The sequence below is a fragment of the Rattus norvegicus genome, chromosome 8 (assembly GCF_021556685.1).
Source record: "Rattus norvegicus strain SHRSP/BbbUtx chromosome 8, alternate assembly SHRSP_T2T, whole genome shotgun sequence".
Taxonomy (NCBI): Eukaryota; Metazoa; Chordata; class Mammalia; order Rodentia; family Muridae; genus Rattus; species Rattus norvegicus.
Window position 1 is genome coordinate 71,931,896 of NC_141541.1, and position 20,076 is coordinate 71,951,971.

Consider the following 20,076-nt stretch of genomic DNA (forward strand, 5'->3'; position numbering starts at 1 on the left):
CGAAGAGAAAGCCGGGTGGACACAAGCATTCAGCTCGCTCTCGCTCTGCGTCCCCCTCCCCCACACCCCCACCCCCGCTTCCGAGCTACATTTGCAAAGTGACCCACTGCCTCATGCTCCCGCCACCATTTCTTCCTGGCCACGACAGACTGCACCCTCAAACCACAAAGCAGAATAGACCCTTCTTTCCTTAGGCCGCTGCTTGCCGAGCAAGCGTTTTGTCACAGCAATGAGAAAGTAACGAAGACAGAAGCCAAGGCAAAAAAAAAAAAAAAAAAAACCTTCCACAGTGGCCCAAACGACCAAAGGTGAGTCACAAGGATCCAAGAGTCTCAACTCCACACAATACTTTGAACCCCAAACTTCTTTCCATCCTGCCTTCAACTATGGGCCCCAATTTCTAGCCCCAGAGAGATTATATCGTGATTCTGAAACTCTCAGAATGAATAACTGTCATTTCTTTGAATGCAAGCGCAAGAATTTGACCTTGAAGACAGAGGAAATTTTAAAGCCCTACGCCTTCAGTTTACTGACAGGGAGGCCAGGGGTTGGGGTAGCCAAGTGACTCACTCAGGGTCACAAAGCTGCCACACAAGAGCCCGATCTCTAAGTCTCTTTCCTGAAGGGAACAGACGGGGGCACAACAAGGGGACGGAACAGTGTGGAAGGGACAGGTCAGCCATGTACTTACTGGATGCCTTTGGAGGTCACCCTCCAGCTACCTAATCGAAAGACTTCATCTCCTTCACTTAGGATGCCTGAAGGCAAAGGCAGTGAGCTTTTGAAACACCGCTGTCACCACCGGAATCCTCAGCCGTGGTGGCCCTGCGGCTGGCCGAGGTTCCTAAGAAAAGCCATTAGCAGAACGAGTCTATGCCAGTTTTGAAAGGGTGCTCTGTGAAGCTGCAGCCGGACCGAGAGACCAGAGCCAACTGTGGATTCTGGCCTCTCAAGAATGAGAGAGGCTGATTGTGGGTTTCAGAAACTCTAACCAACCTGTGAGAACGCATTTGCCTTCCTTCCTGTGTTTTTATGACAGAGCGTTTGCAGTGCAGCTGGTGCCATGCAGCACAGGAAACCCGAGCTTGGAGCTCGACGCAAATCCCTCTTAGCTTGTGGCCTGGTTTCTCCCAGCCTGGCATAGATGTCCAGGTGAGGCTTTATTTCGCCGGGGGCAGCTCTGGGAAGGCAAGATGGTTACAGATGTGCTGGCTAGTTTTTTATGTCAACCTGACAAAAGCGAGATTCATTTCGGAGGAAGGGATCTCAATTGAGAAAAATGTTCCCAACAGGTTGGCTGGTGGTGCATTTTCTTGATTGATGACTGATGTGGGAGGGCCCAGCTCACTGATGGTCCTGGGTTCTATAAGAAAGCTGACTGAGCAAGCCGTGAGAAGTGGGCCAGCTCCTGCACCCAGGTTCCTGCCTGGGGGTCCTGCTGCGGTATAGAACTGTAAGCTGAAATAAGCCCTTCATTCCTCAAGTTGCCTTTTTTTTTTTTTTTTTTTTCTCAGAGCTGGGGACCGAACCCAGGGCCTTGCGCTTGCTAGGCAAGCGCTCTACCACTGAGCTAAATCCCCAACCCCAAGTTGCCTTTTTTTTTTATGGTGTTTTATCACAGCAATAGAAACCCTAACTATGACAAAGGCTTTCTAACTCATGGAAGAGCTGAAGCTCCCAGTCACCGCCAGCAACACCACTGACGATAGGCTGTAATAAAGAATGACCGTGATACCGTCAAACAAGGCCTCGGAGGAATGGACTGCCTCTGGAGGTGGGAAATTACAATGAGCTACATTCATTCATCTCCCAGGAAAATGCATGTATAGAGATAGGCAAGAAGCCAGCTGTAAAATAACAGGATGGCCACAGACTTTCTGAGAGTCTCTCTTTAAGCCTGTCATCACATAGCTGAGAAGAGCAGCAGGCAGGGTGTCAAGGTGGCATCCCCAGAGTCCCAGAGCCAGTGTCCACCAGCAGAAGTGGTCACTAGAGTCCTGTTTCCATTCTATTTGTGGCAAGGTTTCCTGTGTCCTCCAATGGCTACAGAACTGAGGACGACCTTGATCTCCTGCCTCCACCTCCAATGTGGGGATTACGGTTGTGGGTCGTCACCTCCAGACATCACAGGCCCTCTGCATTTCATTTTGTCTGTCTACTCTCTTCGAGCTTAGTTGGACCATGTGGTAAAGGCTGCAGCAGGTGGAGGAGATGGTGGACTGAGAAGTGGTACCCGCTCAGGTTCAGGTGTTGCACAGATGTTTGCAGAGACGCCAAGACAGCAGCCAGAGCTGAGGCCCTGGCACTCTGAGGAACGGCGGGCCTGGAAGTCATCCCCACAGTGGTCACAAATGAAACCCAGAGAGAGAAGTGTGATTTAGGCTCGTGACTCAGCCCAGCTGGGCAGAACGATGCCCAGCTGACGATGGTTCCTCGATTCCTATCACCGAAGTTAAAGCACATAGGAAAAAGGAAAAGGGCAGGGGCCAAACGATGATGTTCAAAAGCTGCCTGAAGCAAAGCCCTTCTGCGAACAGTGCTGTTATCCCACCTTCTTCCTACCGGTAACCACTTCCCACAGGACCCCCAGTAAGGCAACCGTGCAGCCCACAGAGATATGGGACTACAGCTACACTGCCTGCCCCTCAACTGGCAACAGTAAACATGTGAAGCCGATGATCCACAGATTAGTCACGTCAAGAGTTGGGGGCCCCTGCGGGGCACAGCTCCCCACATGACAGTGTACTGTGTGAGGTAAGCCTGCACTGGTAACGTCAGAACCACTTCTACAACAGAACTGGTCTCATGCTGGGGCAGCCTAGCTGGGATTCACTGCCAGGTTGACCAGCAGGCTCCTGGGATTGAGAGTTTTCAAGGAAAGTAGCTGCTAGGGTCCCAGACCCAAGCTCAAAAGGACTGGGCAGTAAGACAACTCCCTTTCCATATTCCACCCCAGCAGCCTCCGTTTACGGGATCAGTAACTTTAAACAATCAGAGGGACCAGGGAAATGGCTCGGGAGTTGAAATGTTCACCTCCCAAATATAAGGACCTGAGTTCAGATCCCCAACACCCACATGAAGACAGGCCCAGAGGCACACCTCTAATCCCAGCACTGAGAGGTAGAAACGGTGGCTCTTGGGGAGGTAGGGAAGGGGAGGAGGCTCACTGGTCAACCAATCTAGTTGAACAGGTGAGTCCAGGTTTAGTGAGAGACCATGTCTTAAAAAATAGGGGAAAGGCCAAAGCAGGAAGATCTAGGTCTATCCTCCACAGGCACACGCACGCACCATGGCGACAGTACTCACATCTGCACACGGACGCACAAGAAAAAGAAGAGCACGAGAGAAAGCAGAGAGTCAGAACCAAAACAGCTACTCGGTTAAGCAAGAAAAAAGGGAGGCAAACTTCAACCATCTTGAATCAGCTTGAAACATTTGACAACTAGATCAAAAGGAAAGTAAACGGTAAGGGCTAGGGACAGGGACAGACAGTTTGCAACGAGCTGGACCAAGGTCACCAGCTGACCTAAAGACCAGACCATGTGCACTGTAAAAAGACCCAGGACACTCCTCACCTACAGAGCGCTCCTACAGGATACGGTAGAGACCGGGTATGCCGGGCCAGAGCTGGTTTTCCCAATGCCACATTTACAGAGTTTTACATCTTCGTGGGTAGGCTTTTAGGAGATGGCGCAGTTGGAGACCAGTGGGACACAGCTTGGAGCGCAGAGAACTCTGGAATCCCTTAGGAATCTCTAGACAACTGCTTCCCTGCAGAAGGAAACACTGGGTGTGGTATCTCGCCCCACTGCAAACGCAAGGGCAGGTGTTACCTTCCTCGGAGGGAAGTGTGCTGATGAGCGACTGCTGATGAGCGACTGCTGAAGACAGAGATCTGAACTGCCTTAGGGGACCTGTGGGTGTGGCTTTGGGTCACAAAAAAGCGCATAGCCTTTGGGCACCGTACTCAGAGGCCCAGAGGTCCCCTCCGGTTGACTTTCTTTCTCCTTCACACACAACTAAAGCTGCCAGTATGCTCCGGGCCGCCATCGGCTGCCTGCTAGGTGGTCTGAGCACAGTTATTTTCACCTCCCCCCAGACAGCAAGGACAGGAGATGGGACCAAGCACATGAGTTCTTTGCCATGCTGTCCACACCTGGATGAGCCCAGAGCCCCACTCCTGGAGACTTGGAGTCAATAGGTATTAATTAAGAAGTGCCTAGTGCCACACTAAGCACCCTACTGGGCCCAAGCCTGCTGACAATCCACTATAGCTGCCATTGACTGCGTGTAACATGACAGGCCAATGACACATCTGGATTCTTTCCAGGACAGAGGCCCCTGGGGAGAGGCCCCTAGGGGAGAGGCCCCTGGGGCTGTTCATGTTGGGTTTTGTTTTTTGTTTTGTTTTTTAATGTTTTAAACAACTGTGTCCATCTGTGATCTAGCCACATGAGGACAAGACTGAAGGCCAGTGAGCTGAAGAGGGAAAGGTGGAAAGATGAGGGTTCCCCAGTCCGTCTGGGGTGTGAACCTCCACATCTGGAGGAGACGGTGAGGTTCCATATTGCAGAAGTTGTTCGATGGGATTCAGGATAGCCTCAGCCAAAAGCATCCTGATGGCGAGGCCTGGCTGCAGTGCTGAGTAGGAAGTGGACCAGAGGGAGGAGGGGCCCTGGGGTAACTGCAGGGCCTGAGCACAGGAGCCAAAGGCCTCAGCTTAATATTCTCTGAGGACCAGCATGATATCAGCCTAGCCTCGTCATCAACGCTATGCCAAATCTCCAGTGAGCCAGGATATAACTAATCACTATCTGCGTCTATACTCAGCCCATACATGTGTGTGTAGGTGACCGAGCGGGAGAGGAAACCCTTCCATGAGATGCCACAGAGTCGTCAAGGCAGACAGGGGACACCTCAGAACTCACTGACATCTTCCAAGCAGGCATCTTGCTTTTCTCATCCTGTTACTACTGTTCCTGTCACCTCAGCTGCATTCCTAAGAGCTTAGAAGTCCAGGCTGTGCCTGTGCAACAGTTTAAGAGTTCAGAGTGCTCGAGGCTGTCCCTGGATTTCCAGTAAATTCTTTAGAGCAAGAGAAGAAGGAAGATGAACTTTAGACAATGGCAAAACCAAATGCTGAGGTGCAGGGGAGAGTGGGAGGAAGAAGAGGAGGGAGGAGGGAGGAGGGAAGGGGAGGAGGGAGAAGGGAAACCTTGCTGTGCTCCCCCACATCTTGTACTGGACTCCACTGGCACAGGCCTTCATTAATCTGGACCACGTGCTTGCTCCACAAGCCTGGCAGTCCTCATACTTAACTCGGAGAGAAAGAAAAGGCATACTTGCTGTTATTTTTAACTCCTTCCTCAGCACCTTCCAAAATTCTGGAGCAGAAGGATGAGCCACTAAACTTCCACCAGTTGCAGCCAATAACCAGCACTTCTAAGGCTACAATGGAGCAGAGGTGCTCTTTGTCCCTGTTAGACAACTCTGCTCCAGGCCACTAAATGTCATCCAGGGACAGTTAAGTGGGGGTTTAGAAAGGACAGGGCCTGGTCAGATACCCCTACTTCTCACCCTCCCTCCATGATCCCTGAGCCCTCTTCCTCCACTCGGTTTCTTCTATTCAGCACCCCTAGCAGCAGAGCCCTAACTCAGCCAGCCCTGCCCTAGCATTCACCTCACTACACAAGGTTAGGGTCTGGGCCTGTTTTAATATCGTGCTGCCAACTCACCTCAGAACCCAGGCTGGCAGGGATTACGTCCCAGTCACTCTGAGCAATACTATGGGAACGGGCTGGTACAATTCTCCCAGTGACCGTGGTCAGATATCACAGTCACTGTGCAGAGATGAGTGACTCAGGATGACCACTCTCTCAGATCTGACCACTATCTGGCTGTAATTATTAATGGCAAGCCACACTGCACTCTTAGGAATACCCAGAGTCGGGCCTGCAGAAATGGCTCAACTATTAAGAGCACTGGCTGCTCTCGCAGAGGGCCAAGGTTCAGCTCCCAGGGCTCACATTGGGGGCTCACAGCCATGTATAACTCAGTTCCAGGGGCTCTGATACTGTCTTCTCAGCCGCAGGCACCCGGCACGCATGTGATGTGCAAACACTCACACGGGCAAAACACCTACACACATAAAATCATTTTTTTAAGTCTTTAAAAAAAATAGGAGAAATATCCAGAATGGTTTAACGAACCACATACAAAGCCACCCCAACTCTAGAAAGAGGCGTAAACCCATTCTCTGCCCACCCCTTTTCTTGAGACATACAACTTTCCTAAGGAGTCTGATCCGAATTTTCTCATGTTATCTCACGGCTTTTCCTATCAGGATGCATGGGCTGTTCCTCTTGGTGACCATGGGGCAGGGCACAGACAGCAGCAGTGATCCTGCTTGGATCTGAAGTGTCCCCATGGGCTGCCTGTGTCTGGACACCCGCTCCTCTCTTTGGGTGGAGGTGCGGTTTGGGGAGCTATAGGCCTGACTGGTAGAGATAAATCACGGCAGCGTGGGCCTTTGAGGACTACGGCCTGACCCTGCTTCTGGCTGGACCATGCTTCCTGATCCACCAAGGTGTGAGCAAGCCAGGCTGCAAGCTCTTACCACCACAGACCAAACCCAAGCCGCCCCATCCTCTCCATCACAGTGGGACACACCCTCTGATTAAACCCGGAGCCAAAATAAACCAGTCTTCCCTAATGCGGCTTCCGTCTTGGCAGTAAGAAAATGACAGGCACTAGGGGCACGCCTCAGCCACCCCAACTCCAAATCCTGCCACCGACCCTCTAGGCTTCAGCCACCCCACGTGAACACTGTGACCCACCTATTCAGAGTGCTGCAAACAACCAACTAGACACAGGTGGCCAAACCCTCACACTGCCACGGCCTGCAGCTGGCCCTCATCTGTACACCACACAACAGAATCACCTCAGGGGAGGCTCAGCTTGTGCCTGCCAGAGGCCTGCACTGCCAACCGGGCCATCTCTGACAGCAGCAAGATGGACGGCTCAGCTACCCTCTAGGACAGAGGCATGGACGCACAACAGCCCTGAGTATAGACTCCTATCGGTGTGTGGACTGCTCATGGTTCTCCGAGGTCCCCGTGAGAATCTGGGTGTGAACCTGGAAACCTGAAGAACTGCGCATCACAAAGTCGTGGCAGGTGACACAGCCACTGTGTTGCTTCTTGCAAACAGCTCCACACAGCACATGAGCTTCTTCCATAAGCCTGCAGCAGAGGCACCATTCCTCTCTACTCGTGAGGACAGGAAGGCACTGTACGGTCACCACTTACCTCACGTGAAGAATCTAAGATTTGAACTCAGGGTACTACACAGCCATAGGTTACCCCTGGTCGCACCCAGATTTCTAGCAATGCCATACGTTCACAAAAAAAAGGGGGGGGGGTGGAGTTCACAGACACAAAAGCTTATCTAAAGAAGAAAAAGAACTTACGTATCAACTTAGATTAGCAAGAATAACAAGGGCCTCTCCACAGGTAAGGTAATTTACAGGTGCTGTCCAGAGAGGAGACAAGAGTTCTGTATGTTTAAACGAGTATGTCGCTCTCTTGCTTTTGTTTATTTTGTATGTTTATGTGCAGAAATGGGTGTAGCAGTCAGAGGACAGCTTCTAGGAGCCCTCCACCATGAAGGTTCCAGGGACAGAGCTCAGGCTGTGTGCGAGTCTTGGCAGAAGCATCCCTACCAACTCAAACATCTCACCACCACCACCCTTTGGTTTTTAGCCAGGACCTTACCATGTAATCCAGGTTGGCCTGGAGCTTACAATCTCCTGCCTGGATCTCCTGAGTACTGGGACTGTAGCTGTGTACCACCAGGCCTGCTTATCTGACTCATTAAGACACAGAGCCTGTTTCTGATTCGCCGATAGCATTCTCTGAGTCTGCCGTGGAGTGCAGCTATGCAGGCTGGCTGCATTGTGCTCTGGAATCGGAAACCTGACCTAGATAGCCATTAACATGCGGTACACTGTCCAGAGGCAGTCAGTATAAGAACTCTGTGCCAGGCCTGGGGAGACCCACAGGGGTCAGGATCCTGTCTTATGGCCTCTCTTTAGGGAGAACGAGCATCCACAGAGTTCCGGAACATTCCCCCTCATTTCCCAAGGAACCTATGACATGAGTCATGGCTGATTACCTGAATGCTTGCTCCGGAGCCTCCTGGCTGAACAAGGCGCCTTTGCTACTGACGGGCAAAACACCATTTCAACCTGCTCCAGACATAGCCTAGAGCTGTCCACATGGCAGTGCAAGGATTACGTCTCTGACCTGGATAACTCAGGCTGTAAACCTGCTGTTACTGGCCTCAAGGCCTGGGTGGGAGAGGAGGTGAACAGTGGCTTTAGACACCACTCCTCTGCTTTCAAATCTCCTGGACATTTACAGAGGAAGGTCCAGACACCGAGCTTGGCTGACCCAACTGCTTGGCACCATCCTTCCCGACTCTCTGGCCTCTCCCATTTCCTCACTGTAGCCACCCTGAGCTGCCCTGACTCTCCCAGACACTAGCCCTCTCCACGCTGTCTGGCCTGCACTCTACACAGTCTCCTACCCGACTCCCAGCCTCTTCTGCCTCCATGATGGCCAGCTAGAGCATTATCTCTTCTATGAAACCTTCTGATGATCAGAGAATGGCTGCTCTCCCTCTAGGCTCTAAAACAACACTCCATGACCTTAACCAGGCTGTCTCTCTCAAGGACCCCTCTATGCCTCTGGACAGTTCACAGACAGGACTTCATCTCTGTGACTTGTGAGGCCCAACACGAAGTCAGTTCTCCAAAATCAAATGCACACTTAGGGGCCAGGCTCCCTGTCGACCCTCAAGCTGGACAGTGTAATCAGCACCACTTGAACCACACCAGCCTAGGTTCCAGGTAAGGAAAATCAACTCCTAGAGATTTCTCCACAATCCGGTCCCTGGTGCAGTGGGATGGGAATAGCCAGGGTCATTTTGCTGAGCTCGTGGTGCTGTAATAGGCCCTGCTGCTAACACAGGTTAAACACAGGCAAGCCTGTGTGCTACATGGCATGCTCCAGAAGAGAGCATAGGAATAGACTAGACCAGAATAGCTCCCGGTGTCCCACCTTGGGAAATGCCTTAACACAACCCAGAAGCCCAGGTATGAGCTTAAAATTCTCCGACACCTTGGTTCCCAATGCAGAGACCCAGGTGAGCCAGCCCTGGGTCAGTCTAGGGACACCCTACACTTTAGGGGCCTCACACACACCATGGTTATGTTTCATACTGCACTTCACATTCTAGGCAATTCTCTGCCTGATCCTCTTGCACCTTGTGTCCTGTTTGTGCCTGTGAGTACACCTGCTGTCTGTAGGAAAGTCCGCCCTTAGATGTTGGACCTGGAAGAGGTGATGCAGGCCTGACACAGCCCTGTCCCTTGACCCTGTACATGCAAGTAGGAGAGCTAAACCCTGTTCTCCAAGCATGAACCCCTTCTCCACAGCCTGGTAAGCAGCCAAAGGCTCCAGGGCCCATATCCAGGTCATTTTGTAGCCCCGAGCTTCTGGCAACAGCCAAGCCAGCTGCTGGTAAAACTTCAGGAGGACAGCATTCCAACCCTGTCCCCAAGAAAACACCAGCAACAATAAACAGCACACACTTAGAGGCAGCTATCAGTCACAAACTGTGAGTCACAGGGCTCTACTTGGGGATCTCACCCATCCCCCACCCAGAGCACTGATTCATCAGAGTTTGTTTTCAATGCTATTATTTTTAGTCAGCCAAACAATGTTTTAAATGACCCTAGAGTAGGGGGAGGGGTAAGGGGGACAGAGTGGAGGGCACCTGAAGAACATCAATTATTTTTCTAATAGTCCTCAAGAACCCCAGCCAATAAGTGGCATGGCTGGGCACTTTGGGGGTACAAGTATTGGAAAAAGATCCTTGCCTTACATGAATTGCCATTCTTCCAGATGGGGGGCTATGAGACCAGGGATCTCCAGGGTGCCCTGCTGGTGCCATCACCAAATGTCCTTCTTGAGAAAGAAAAGGTGTGTTTACTGAGCACCTACTATGAGCTGCACACATGGACTAGGTACCCGCGCCATCTTAGCTCACGCTTATGTGAGGTTGGTAGTGCTACTCCCATTTTTCATACGGCAGAACTGAGCAAAAGATATGACCAAGGCTACCTCCTCTCTGCTTTGTTATAATGTCCTGGCTTCCTCTCCCACTCCACAGGTGATATGTGACAAACACATTAGGGAACAGAGAGTGGCAGTCCACCTTGAGTCAGGGCCTGGGCAAGCTAAGAGAGGCATGGGAGCAGATACATCCAGTGTTCTGTCTGCCTTAGCACTCGGTCTGACACTTGTAGCTGGGGAGAAAAAAAGAAGGAAAGAAAAAGAGACAGAGTTAGAAGAGAAAAGGAAAGGAAGGAAAGGAAAGGAAAGGGAAAGGAAGGAAAGGAAAGGAAAGAAAAAGAAAGGAAAAGAAAAGAAAAGAAGGAAAAAAAGAGCTCTTTCTGGATCCATTACTCCATTTGGGCTCAGCCCAGAGGTGATTTTTTAAGGAAAAAATGCCTTTTGGCATTTTTGAGCTGTGACAGCGTCAAAACAGACCTTTAAAAAACACACACCCAAAAAGCAATAGTATTGTCAAAAGTTGTCAAAAGCTTTTAAACACCACATACATACATACACATACACACACACACACACACACACACACACACACACACACGCATGCACACACATACCACACATACACACACACACGCACACACATACCACACACACATACCACACATACCACACACACACACACACACACACACACACACCAGGGCCCCTCTGGGCCACAATTGGCTCAGGAATGGGCAATACAGAGCTTGGCAGCTGGAGCAGTCAGATGGGTAACTGGTTTCCAAGGCAAACCTGTATGCTGCTTTCTAAACAGTACTCGCCCCAAACAAACGCCCAGTGGAGCACAGAGAACTTGCCAGATGCGAGTGGGGAAAGCCTTGGGACACAGAAAAAGAATGAACTCAAAGAAACTCGTTTTCCATTTCCTAGACGGGGCTCACACTTGTAAGCTCCCTCTGCTTGCGTAATTGGAGGTAGTGTCTGTCTTTGTTTAGACACTTGAAAATAAATAAAGGAAGCTTCTTGGGTAAACACTGACATGAGCAAACATTTCCACAGGTATCTGCTAGAATGCCCACCTCTTGTAGTTAACCGTTTTTAGGCATCTGTGGTCATTAAAGTCAACTTCCTGCTCCAAGAATAGCCAAAAATAGCAACAAAGGAAGGCAAACCCCTCGCTGCATCTGAAGACACACGGTCTCCAGGCTTCATCCTCACATCGGGTATTTTTACACGCCTTTGTAGTTCAGGTTTGCCGATTTAGACGAGGGTGGCGAGGGGGCCGGGAGTGCAAGGGGAGAGGACAACAAAATTAAAGACTGAGCCACAGAGCTGTTTACTCACTTTATAAATTAATTGGCACCGGACTGATGATAATTAAAGAAGATTCGTGATTCAATTAATGAGCCAGTTGTACGCCAAAAAAAGAACCTCTAAATCGGGGCTAGTGAGATGGTTCAGTGGGTAATTGGTGCCTGACACCAAGCCTGTCCACCCAGTTCCTGACAACCAGGGATCCATACAACCGACAAGTGGTCCTCCGACCTCCACTTCTGCACCTGTGGCACATGCCCGACCACCACCACCCCCCAGAACAAAGACAGTACAATTCTTAAATGGCTTCAGAAATTTCTAGAATGCTTATATGAAAATCAAAGCAGAGTCCTGGGAGCCCTCCTCCAGAACTTGCTACCTAGACTATCTACCAGCTGAGAACAACTGAGAGGCAGAGAAATTAAGTGACCTGCCCCCAGATCACACAGAGAATCAAAAACAGAGCGAGGTTTAGAACCCCACCCCCCTATGTCTGTCATGCCTGCTTCCAAAGCAAGCTCTGACCCAGTGCATTAAGGAAGTCTTCTTTGATAGCATTTATGGAGTCTGCTAAACAAACTTTTAGCTGCGTCCAGAATTAGCCAAGCTTCTTAATTAATGGCTTCTACTGTGTTTTCAGTTTAAACTGAGTCTCCCTGTCAAAACATCGTGTGTGTACCAGTGTGCTACTGTGGCAGGCAGTTGTTCGCAGCAGGGGCCTCAGACATGCCACTGAGGACAGAGCCACTTGTCCTGCAGATACGATATTTCTCACACTGTTAAGGAAGTCAACACAGAATAATGTGTACATTTTCTCTCTCAATACATACACACACACGCACAGAGAGATAGACAGAGAGAGAAAGAGAGAGAGAGAGAAAGAGAGAGAGAGAGAGAGAGAGAGAGAGAGAGAGAGAGAGAGAGAGGAGAGAGAGAGACTGACTTTGTTAGCAGTTAATCTATTTCAGAGTTTGAGGGGACTGGTTTCTTAGCACCAAGCAAATTCTATTTACAAATTATCTGGAGATAAACACACACAACGTCTTACAGCTCCCGTGTTTGACCAGCTGGCAGGTAGGAAGGTACTGAGGGAACCAGAGGAATTAGCCCTCTTCCTCATCATGTCCCTGTCACCCAGGGCAGGGAGTGAACACCTGCACAGTATACTAAAGGAAACAATAACAAACTAGACAAGGCCTCCTAGACACTTCTTTGTTGCAGAAACCACACTCCTGGACTGGGGAGTGAGCTCAGGGAGCAAAGGCATTTGCCACCAAGCCTGAAAGCCCGAGTTTGATCCCCAGGACCTAAGTGGTAAAAGGAAATAACTGGTTCACTCACACTGTACTCTGACATACATGTGCATCCTGTGGCACATGGTACCCCACACATACATACACACAAATAAGTAATAAATAAAAAGCTCCCCAGGCCAATTTGTTACTGTTTCTAGGAACCCCTGTGCTTGAGGGAAGATGGAGATGCTAAACTGCCCCTTACCTCCTACCCCATGAGCAGCCTTGTATCCACCAAGACTATCAGACATGATTTAGGGAAAACAAATGGGGTTTATCCTTGGGGTTTTTGTGTGTGTGTGTGTGTGTGTGTGTTTAACTGCTGTCATAGTTAGTCTTGATTGTCAAGGTGATGAAATTTAGAATTACCATGAAAACAAAGCTCTGGGTATGTCTGTAAGGGAATTTCTCAGTTGGGTTCACTGAGTTGAGGGGACCCACTCTAACTGTGGGCAGCAGGTGTCCTGGACTAAATAAAGTGAGAAGCAGCATCCATCTCGCTCTGTTTCCTGAGGCGGATGTCACGTGACCAGTCACTCCAAACTCCTGCTTCCTTGATAAACTGTCACCTGAGCTGCAAGTCAAATTAAGCCCTTCCTCCCTTTTACGCTGCTTTTGTAGGGATCTTTTTGTACAATAACAAGAAAGACAGTTAATACATCAGTCAGTACAGAAAAGGAGATCGGAACAGACATTAACTAAATATTCAAGATCCTGTTGCTTTCCACCTTGGAAATTTGACTCTAAGAGAGGGCTTCTGGGAGACCAAGAGCCAGGGGGATACCATAAGAGAATATAGTCTCATTTCAAATGAGCAAGCCCCGCCCAGCCCTATTTATTCCACCGAGGCACACCAAGAATAATAGCTGTGCAGAGCACCAGATGGCATTAAATTCGCCTAATAAATTAATGGGTGGAAATTAATAGTCATTCAGTCCATCAAATTCTGTTAATTTTATTTCCATTATAATACAGCAGCAATTGCAAGTTTGCATTATTAAACCAATATTTATTTTTCAAAAACTCATTTTAATTAGAGTCCTGATGTGATAAGCTCAAACCTAATTCTCTCCATTGTCATCAACCTCTTGCAAGTCTCATCAAAACTAAACGATGATTCCACTCATCCATTTTTTTTCTGTCATTAAAATGGTCATTTAAATGTTTATGTCCAGGACCTTCAAGATGTTTCAGCAGGTAAACTCTCTTACCATGTACCTGATGGCCCAAGTTCAATGCCTGTAATTCACAGTAGAGAGAACGAACTCTCAGAAGTCATCATCTGACCTTAACATATAAGCTATGGTACGCATGTACCCTCACTCACAAACAAAGTAAAAATAACTTTTTGAGATGGTAGAAAGATAGCTAGGCCATTAAGAGCGCATGTTGCTCTAACAGAAGATGGGGATCAGACTCCAGCAGCAGGTGGGATGTCTCACAACTGACTGTCACTCTATCTGGGGGTGACTTCCCTTCTGATCCCTGTGAACATTGCACTCACATGCATATACACACATGCACATAAATAAACAAAGCACTTTAAAGTGTTTACGTCCTTGCAAAGACTTCTAAAAGAACCTAGTAAAGGTTCTAATGTCTTTTCAGAAACTGGGGTTAATGGAATTTTTCCCCCAGCATGTCATGAGAGACATGAAAAGCCAAGTCATACCAAAAGTTAAGGTGAGCGCCCACAGGCCCCTGCTAGAGTTCCTGCTCCCACTGAGAAAACCTGAATTTCAGGTTTGTCACCACGCTAAGTTGCCCTTTACTTCAAAGAGAAAACACTTTAGAGTTGGGTCCTAGACAGCACTCAGCTCATAGGCCCTTCTGTGCAAGTGACAGGTAAGAGAGTCACAGCAGCTGTGTGCTTGGCAAAAGCCCAGCAGATAAAAGTGTCATGCAAGACAACTGTCCTCAGGTCCCAACACACGAACAAGCACACGCTCACACAAACACAGACACATAACACGCAGACAGACAGACAGACAGACAGACAGACAGACACACACACACACGCACGCACGCACGCACGCACGCACGCACGCACGCACGCACAGAGGGTGGGGGAAATGTTTCAAGGAGAATGGGTAGAACTGGGGATGACAATGTTAAGCAAAAATCACATTGAGACATAGTGCGCCTTTTGACATATGCAGAATCTAGAGTTTTTAAAAATATGTGTAAGACATGAAACTAGAAGAGGGACTATAAGGAAACCAGCACCGGATGAGAGAGCAGGGTGTAAGGGGCGGTAAGTATGAGCAAAATACAAGACTCTAAAATGTCACGAAGAAGTCTGGTTTGTACAATGAACATACACTAATAGTAATAAACCAAAGGCCAAGTTCCCAGGAGCTCCATACAGTCCAAACTCCTCCGACCATCACCCCAACCAGGTATCCAGCACACACCAACCTCCCACACACACATGCTGGTCCCACCCAGAGCACTGTTCCACCTCTGTCCTGGTGCTGAGTTCCTTGAGAGCGGGTGCCCAGCTCCTGCCAGCTCGGCAAGCACTTGATAAGTGAATAAGTCCCACCATCAAAGTGATGAACGAGGACACAGGGCAAACACACACACACACACACACACACACACACACACACACACACACACACACACACACACGTACAAACAATCTCCCCAGTACATCTGCAAACACTCCTGGAGCCACACGTGCACACAGTCAATCAATCAATCAATCAGCACAGTGATACAGTACAGATGATTTTAAATCCAGGCAGGGACCTGAACTCCAGGGCTTGGGTAGGATTTATCTTCCCCAGAGAAAGCAGGTGGCTGCCACTGTTTGCTATTCTGCTGCTGTGCTTCACGGTAAAGCACGTATCACACTCACCTTCCCCACAGCACTGCCAACCTCCAAAACCCCCCATCTTCTCAAACATATCTCTGCATCCCTCTCTAGGGCGAATAACACCGGGGCAGAGACCATATCTCATGAGTCTGGGTAATATCACTGAGTACACAAGAAACAGTCCTATATTCCCTGATTAGAAACTGAGAGTAAAAGGCTGTCTGCAGAAAATATGGATGCAAACATTCTGCCCTGGGACCAAGCAGCAAAGGTCAAAGTTCCTGCAACCAGAGACTACTGACTCTGGTCAGCCCTCTAGTCAGCTATCTGCTGTTCTGCAGCGCCTACACACACACACACACACACACACACACACACACACACTCTCCCCATCCCCCAACCCTCACCTCCGTCGTGATGGGTTACATGCTAAGAGGAGGCTTGTTGCCAACGGTTTACACCACGGTGATTGGCCTGAGACCTATCAGGCATTATCTACAGCCTTGGTATTTCTGTCCCCAGAAGCTATTACAAGTAAAGATACTTTTCCTCTCTCCACTAGTTGAGGGTAGTCTAACAAAGTCCCTGGAGGCCCCAGGAGGAGGTCATACTACAAAGGGAGTGAACAAAGGAGGGAGGAGTGCTTCCTGTAAAACCTACTTCACCTCTTGATTTTCCCTCTGGACTTGGTGCTCTGTAACCAAGATCCCTTCTAAACCAGAGAGACCTTCTGCTTGATCCAGTGAAGGCTAACCGCTGCGCTGACCTGTCTCTCTCAAAGGCGGGTGCTTCAGCTTTCCTTTAGGAACTGGAGAGGGAGACACCTGTGTCTCCTCTCAGATGCTCAAGCAGGGGGGAGTGGGCTGTTGGCATGGCTCTGCCCCACCCCTGCCAGATCTGAGATGCCCCGCTCACTGCTCTGTGGAGTAAAGCGAAACTCCCACACCGCCTCTCTGTGAAGGGAAGCAAGCCTGTATCACTCCAGTTCCCCTGGTCACTGAATGTGCCTAAAGCTGGGAAAAAGAAGCCAGCATGGGGCAGATAGCTACCATAGCCAAAAGGTGCCACTGCTGCTCAAGATGTCTGTTTCACATCTCAGACAGAGAGTCCTCAAAGACCAGCTCCAGATTTGACAGAATGTACTAAGGCACCCAGTGTCCCGCCCCACACGAAGCGGGTGACTAAGTCACACACTTTCCTTTGTCTGCTTTCCAAAGCCCTAGTTCTCAAAGGCAGCAATGTGACAAGCAACACACAAGCCCTGGGCTTAGCAGACACAGGGATCGCACCAGCAGGAAGCCAACTAGTCGCCTCCCCAAGACGTGGCCTTTAGCTTTCTGCCCATGGCCAAAACAGCAGCAGCTGTTGCCAAGGGAGACAGGGTGACCCAGAGGCGTGGGCACAAAATCCAGGGATGGAAATCCACCTTTGTCTGGATCCACCCAAGCAACTGGGTCTCACTAGTTGAGAAAAGATGAAAGAAAAGAATCCCAGGCCTGGGAGGGTAGGTCAGCAGCAGAGGGCTTGCCTAACATGCAGGAAGCCCTGGGTTCGGTCATCGGTTGCAGCCAAAGAGCCAACGAATGAACACCCCGCTTCCTTACCTGGCCTCCTAGGCCCAGGCTGAAGGTACCCAGTCCTAGGAGGCTGGGAGCACAGGCATTAGCCTGAACTCTCAGTACCACACTAACTTTTACCTGCCGGTGAGGAAGGCACAGCCTCTCCTCCAAGCTGCCCCCAGCCCAAAGATTAACCAAGAGCCTTGCAGGCAGAAGAGATCTACTACCCACCCCGGACAAAACAACCTGGGAGAAAGGGTACGCCAGATCTAGTCGAATGCTTTGCCTCTCTAAGTTCTGTCACTTTGAAAGCAAGATCGTTCTAGACCTCCGTGCCTTTTCTGTGTCCCGGTTCTGTTGTCCTCCAGGCACGTTCGTGCCTTGTAAATTGTGAAACACTCTGCAGCTTCGTAGTTGATAGCTCTGGAGGAGGGCTCAGAACAGAAAGCGCTTGGGCTGGGTGCACCCAGGCAGATTGGGAAAAGGCTGCGTCTCCAGATCTGACAGAGCCCTATGAAACTCAACCATCCTGCTCCATCGAAACGATAAAGGAGAAGGGGAAACCGGAGAAAACCACCACATCACACCAGGTCCCCTGAAGCCGGCTGGCAGAGGCTCAGAGGCCGAGCAGACAACACACAGCCTTCCCTCTTCAGTAGGATCCACCCACTCAGGTTTGGAGTTGATAAGACTTTTATTTTTGTTTGGTTTCTTTTTTTTTTTTTAAGTCGGCATTCCCACCATATGTGGTGTTTATTTCCAAGGAAGGCCAACCCTAGGTCCCTGTGGACAGACATTGTTTTGTGCCTTACTATCAGGGCTGGCAGCCCATACACAGCTGCCTTGAGCAGGTGGCCAAGGATGGAAGCTACCAGGACCCAGAACAGTGATGACCTCTACTAGTGTAGGTCCTGGGAGCCCTCCCCCCATCCCTCTGCAGCCAGGGACGTCCCCAAACATTCCCACCTGCCCCTCATCTGGAATCAGTCTTTAAAGGTGTCTGAGAAGGAAAAAACAAAACAAAACCAGAAGACTAAAGTGCTCTCACCCCATTGCCCAGACGCGACTATGCTCTAGAAGGCCTTGGGAGCGAAGTCACTGACCCCTTCCATCAGCCATCTGTGAGCTCCCGCCCGACTCCTCTAGCCCGATGGGAAGGATAAAGGAGGTCAGGACAGATGGCAAAGCGCTTTGGGAAAAGAGGCTCTACAGGAATGCAGGGCCGATGGGAGGCCAGCCCTAGGGTGTTTTGTTATCTGCCTGGAGCTGCCTGCTCGATTCTAGGCACCAGAATACCCTGGATTTAAAAGATCGCAAACCAGCAGGGGTGGGGTGGGAAGAGGGAAAGCCCCTACTTTCTGCCACTTGTTTCTCCCGCTTCAAAGTCGGTGCTCTGCTCTCTAACTAAGTGCGTGCGTGCATGCGTGCACAGGGGGCGGGAGGCTGGCACAACCAAATCTAAAAATACTCAGTAAAAATGCTAATCCCAAGGCAAAGAAAGAGCGAAGAAGGAATCTGTCAATCAACGGGCTCCCGCTCCTCACCCACAGCTGTACCGACTGCATTCCTGTAGACGAGGAAAAGAAATGGGGGAACAGAGCTGAAGAAAAGAAAGGGACACACGCCACCACCTCCAGGAGCCCGGGGCGGGAGGCGGCGGAGGAGGAGGGGCTCGGCCGGCAGAGCCGAACAAAGCGGGGCCTCCACTTGGAGCCCGAAGCCCCGAGAGTTAGGGGGCCAAGCTCAGAAGCATCCCCGCTGCCCAGAGGCAGCTGGCGATCGTTAAGGTCTAGAAGCCAAAATGCCGCACGGAAGCCTGGGCTCTGAGCCTGGACAAATCCGAAGGTTTTGTTTGGGGTCCCTCCACCCACTCTCCGTCCCCTACAGGCGCGCGCGAACACACACACATACACACACACACACACACACACACACACACACACACACACACACACCCTCCCACCCTCCCTCCTTATCCAACACACACACACACACACACACACACACACACACACACACACACACACACACACACACACACACACACACACACCCTCCCACCCTCCCTCCTTATCCAACCGGGCCGCGCTAGGGGGCTGGGCCGGCGCGTCCCCCCACCCCTCGCCGCTCTGGGACCCCACCTGGGGATGGTAATGCACTTGGTGTTCACGTTCTGCGTGGTGATGGCCTTCTCCAGCTCGTCCAACTGCCCCGTCTTCTTGAGCTTCTTCACCAAGCTCTTGACCGCCTTCTCGCACCACTTCTCCTCCTGCCCGTTCTGCTCGCCCTTCTTCCAGCCCAGCAGGCGCTTCACGATCGGGGGGGTGAAGGGCAGGATGGACGACATGGCTGGCACGGAAGGGTCACCGGCGCCCCCGGCGGGGCTGGACGCACTGGGGACGCCGGGGGCGCACAGAGGCAGCTCGGCCTGCGCCGCGCCCGAACTTCGCTTTTAACTCTGGAGAACTTGCCCAGGCGTCCCGGCCAGGATAGCGGCACTGCAGTTGCGGGGATCCGGAACACGGCGGCGCCCGAGCGGCTCCACGCGGACCGACGGACTGACGGACAGGCCCGGGACGCGCGGGGCGGAGGCGGCGGCCGCGAGACTCCGAGTGCCAGTAGAAAGTTTGGGTTTCCGCACGGGGTAGCTGTTTGGGTGCCGCCTCCGAGAAGGAAAGTCCAACCCCCAGCCAAACTTTGCTGGCCTGGATGGCTTTGGTGCGCAGATCCCTCCGCCTCTGCAGCGCTGCTGCTCCTCCCCCTGCGATCGCCGCCTTGCAGGACCGGCCAGGGCCGTGCAGCCGTGCTCCCCGCTCCTCTCCCGCCCGCTCCCAAGTCTACGTTTCACGCAGCTCCGCGTGCAGCCTCCTTCCCAACGCAGTCGCCGCCCCCTCGCTGCCGGGGCTCCCCGCTCCTCCCCCGCGCCCTGCTCCGGGGAGGACCCGCGGCCT

General features: G+C 51.0%; 1 protein-coding gene across 4 annotated transcripts in view; it reads right to left on the reverse strand.

The window, feature by feature from the left end:
• Window positions 1–19,688, reverse strand: part of Smad3 (SMAD family member 3) — a 126,980-nt gene extending 107,292 nt beyond the window's left edge. For 2 of the 4 annotated variants that reach the window (XR_015626385.1, XR_015626384.1), the window contains exon 1: window positions 19,267–19,688. Coding sequence is in view for 1 of the 4 variants with exons in the window: in NM_013095.3 (NP_037227.1) it covers window positions 19,267–19,472 (206 nt within the window). In the remaining 3 variants the exon portion in view is untranslated. Of the gene's footprint in view, window positions 1–3,575; window positions 3,772–19,266 lie in introns of all 4 variants that reach the window. The other 2 variants (XM_087560571.1, NM_013095.3) reach the window with 2 other exon arrangements.
• Between the last annotated feature and the right edge of the window lie 388 nt (window positions 19,689–20,076).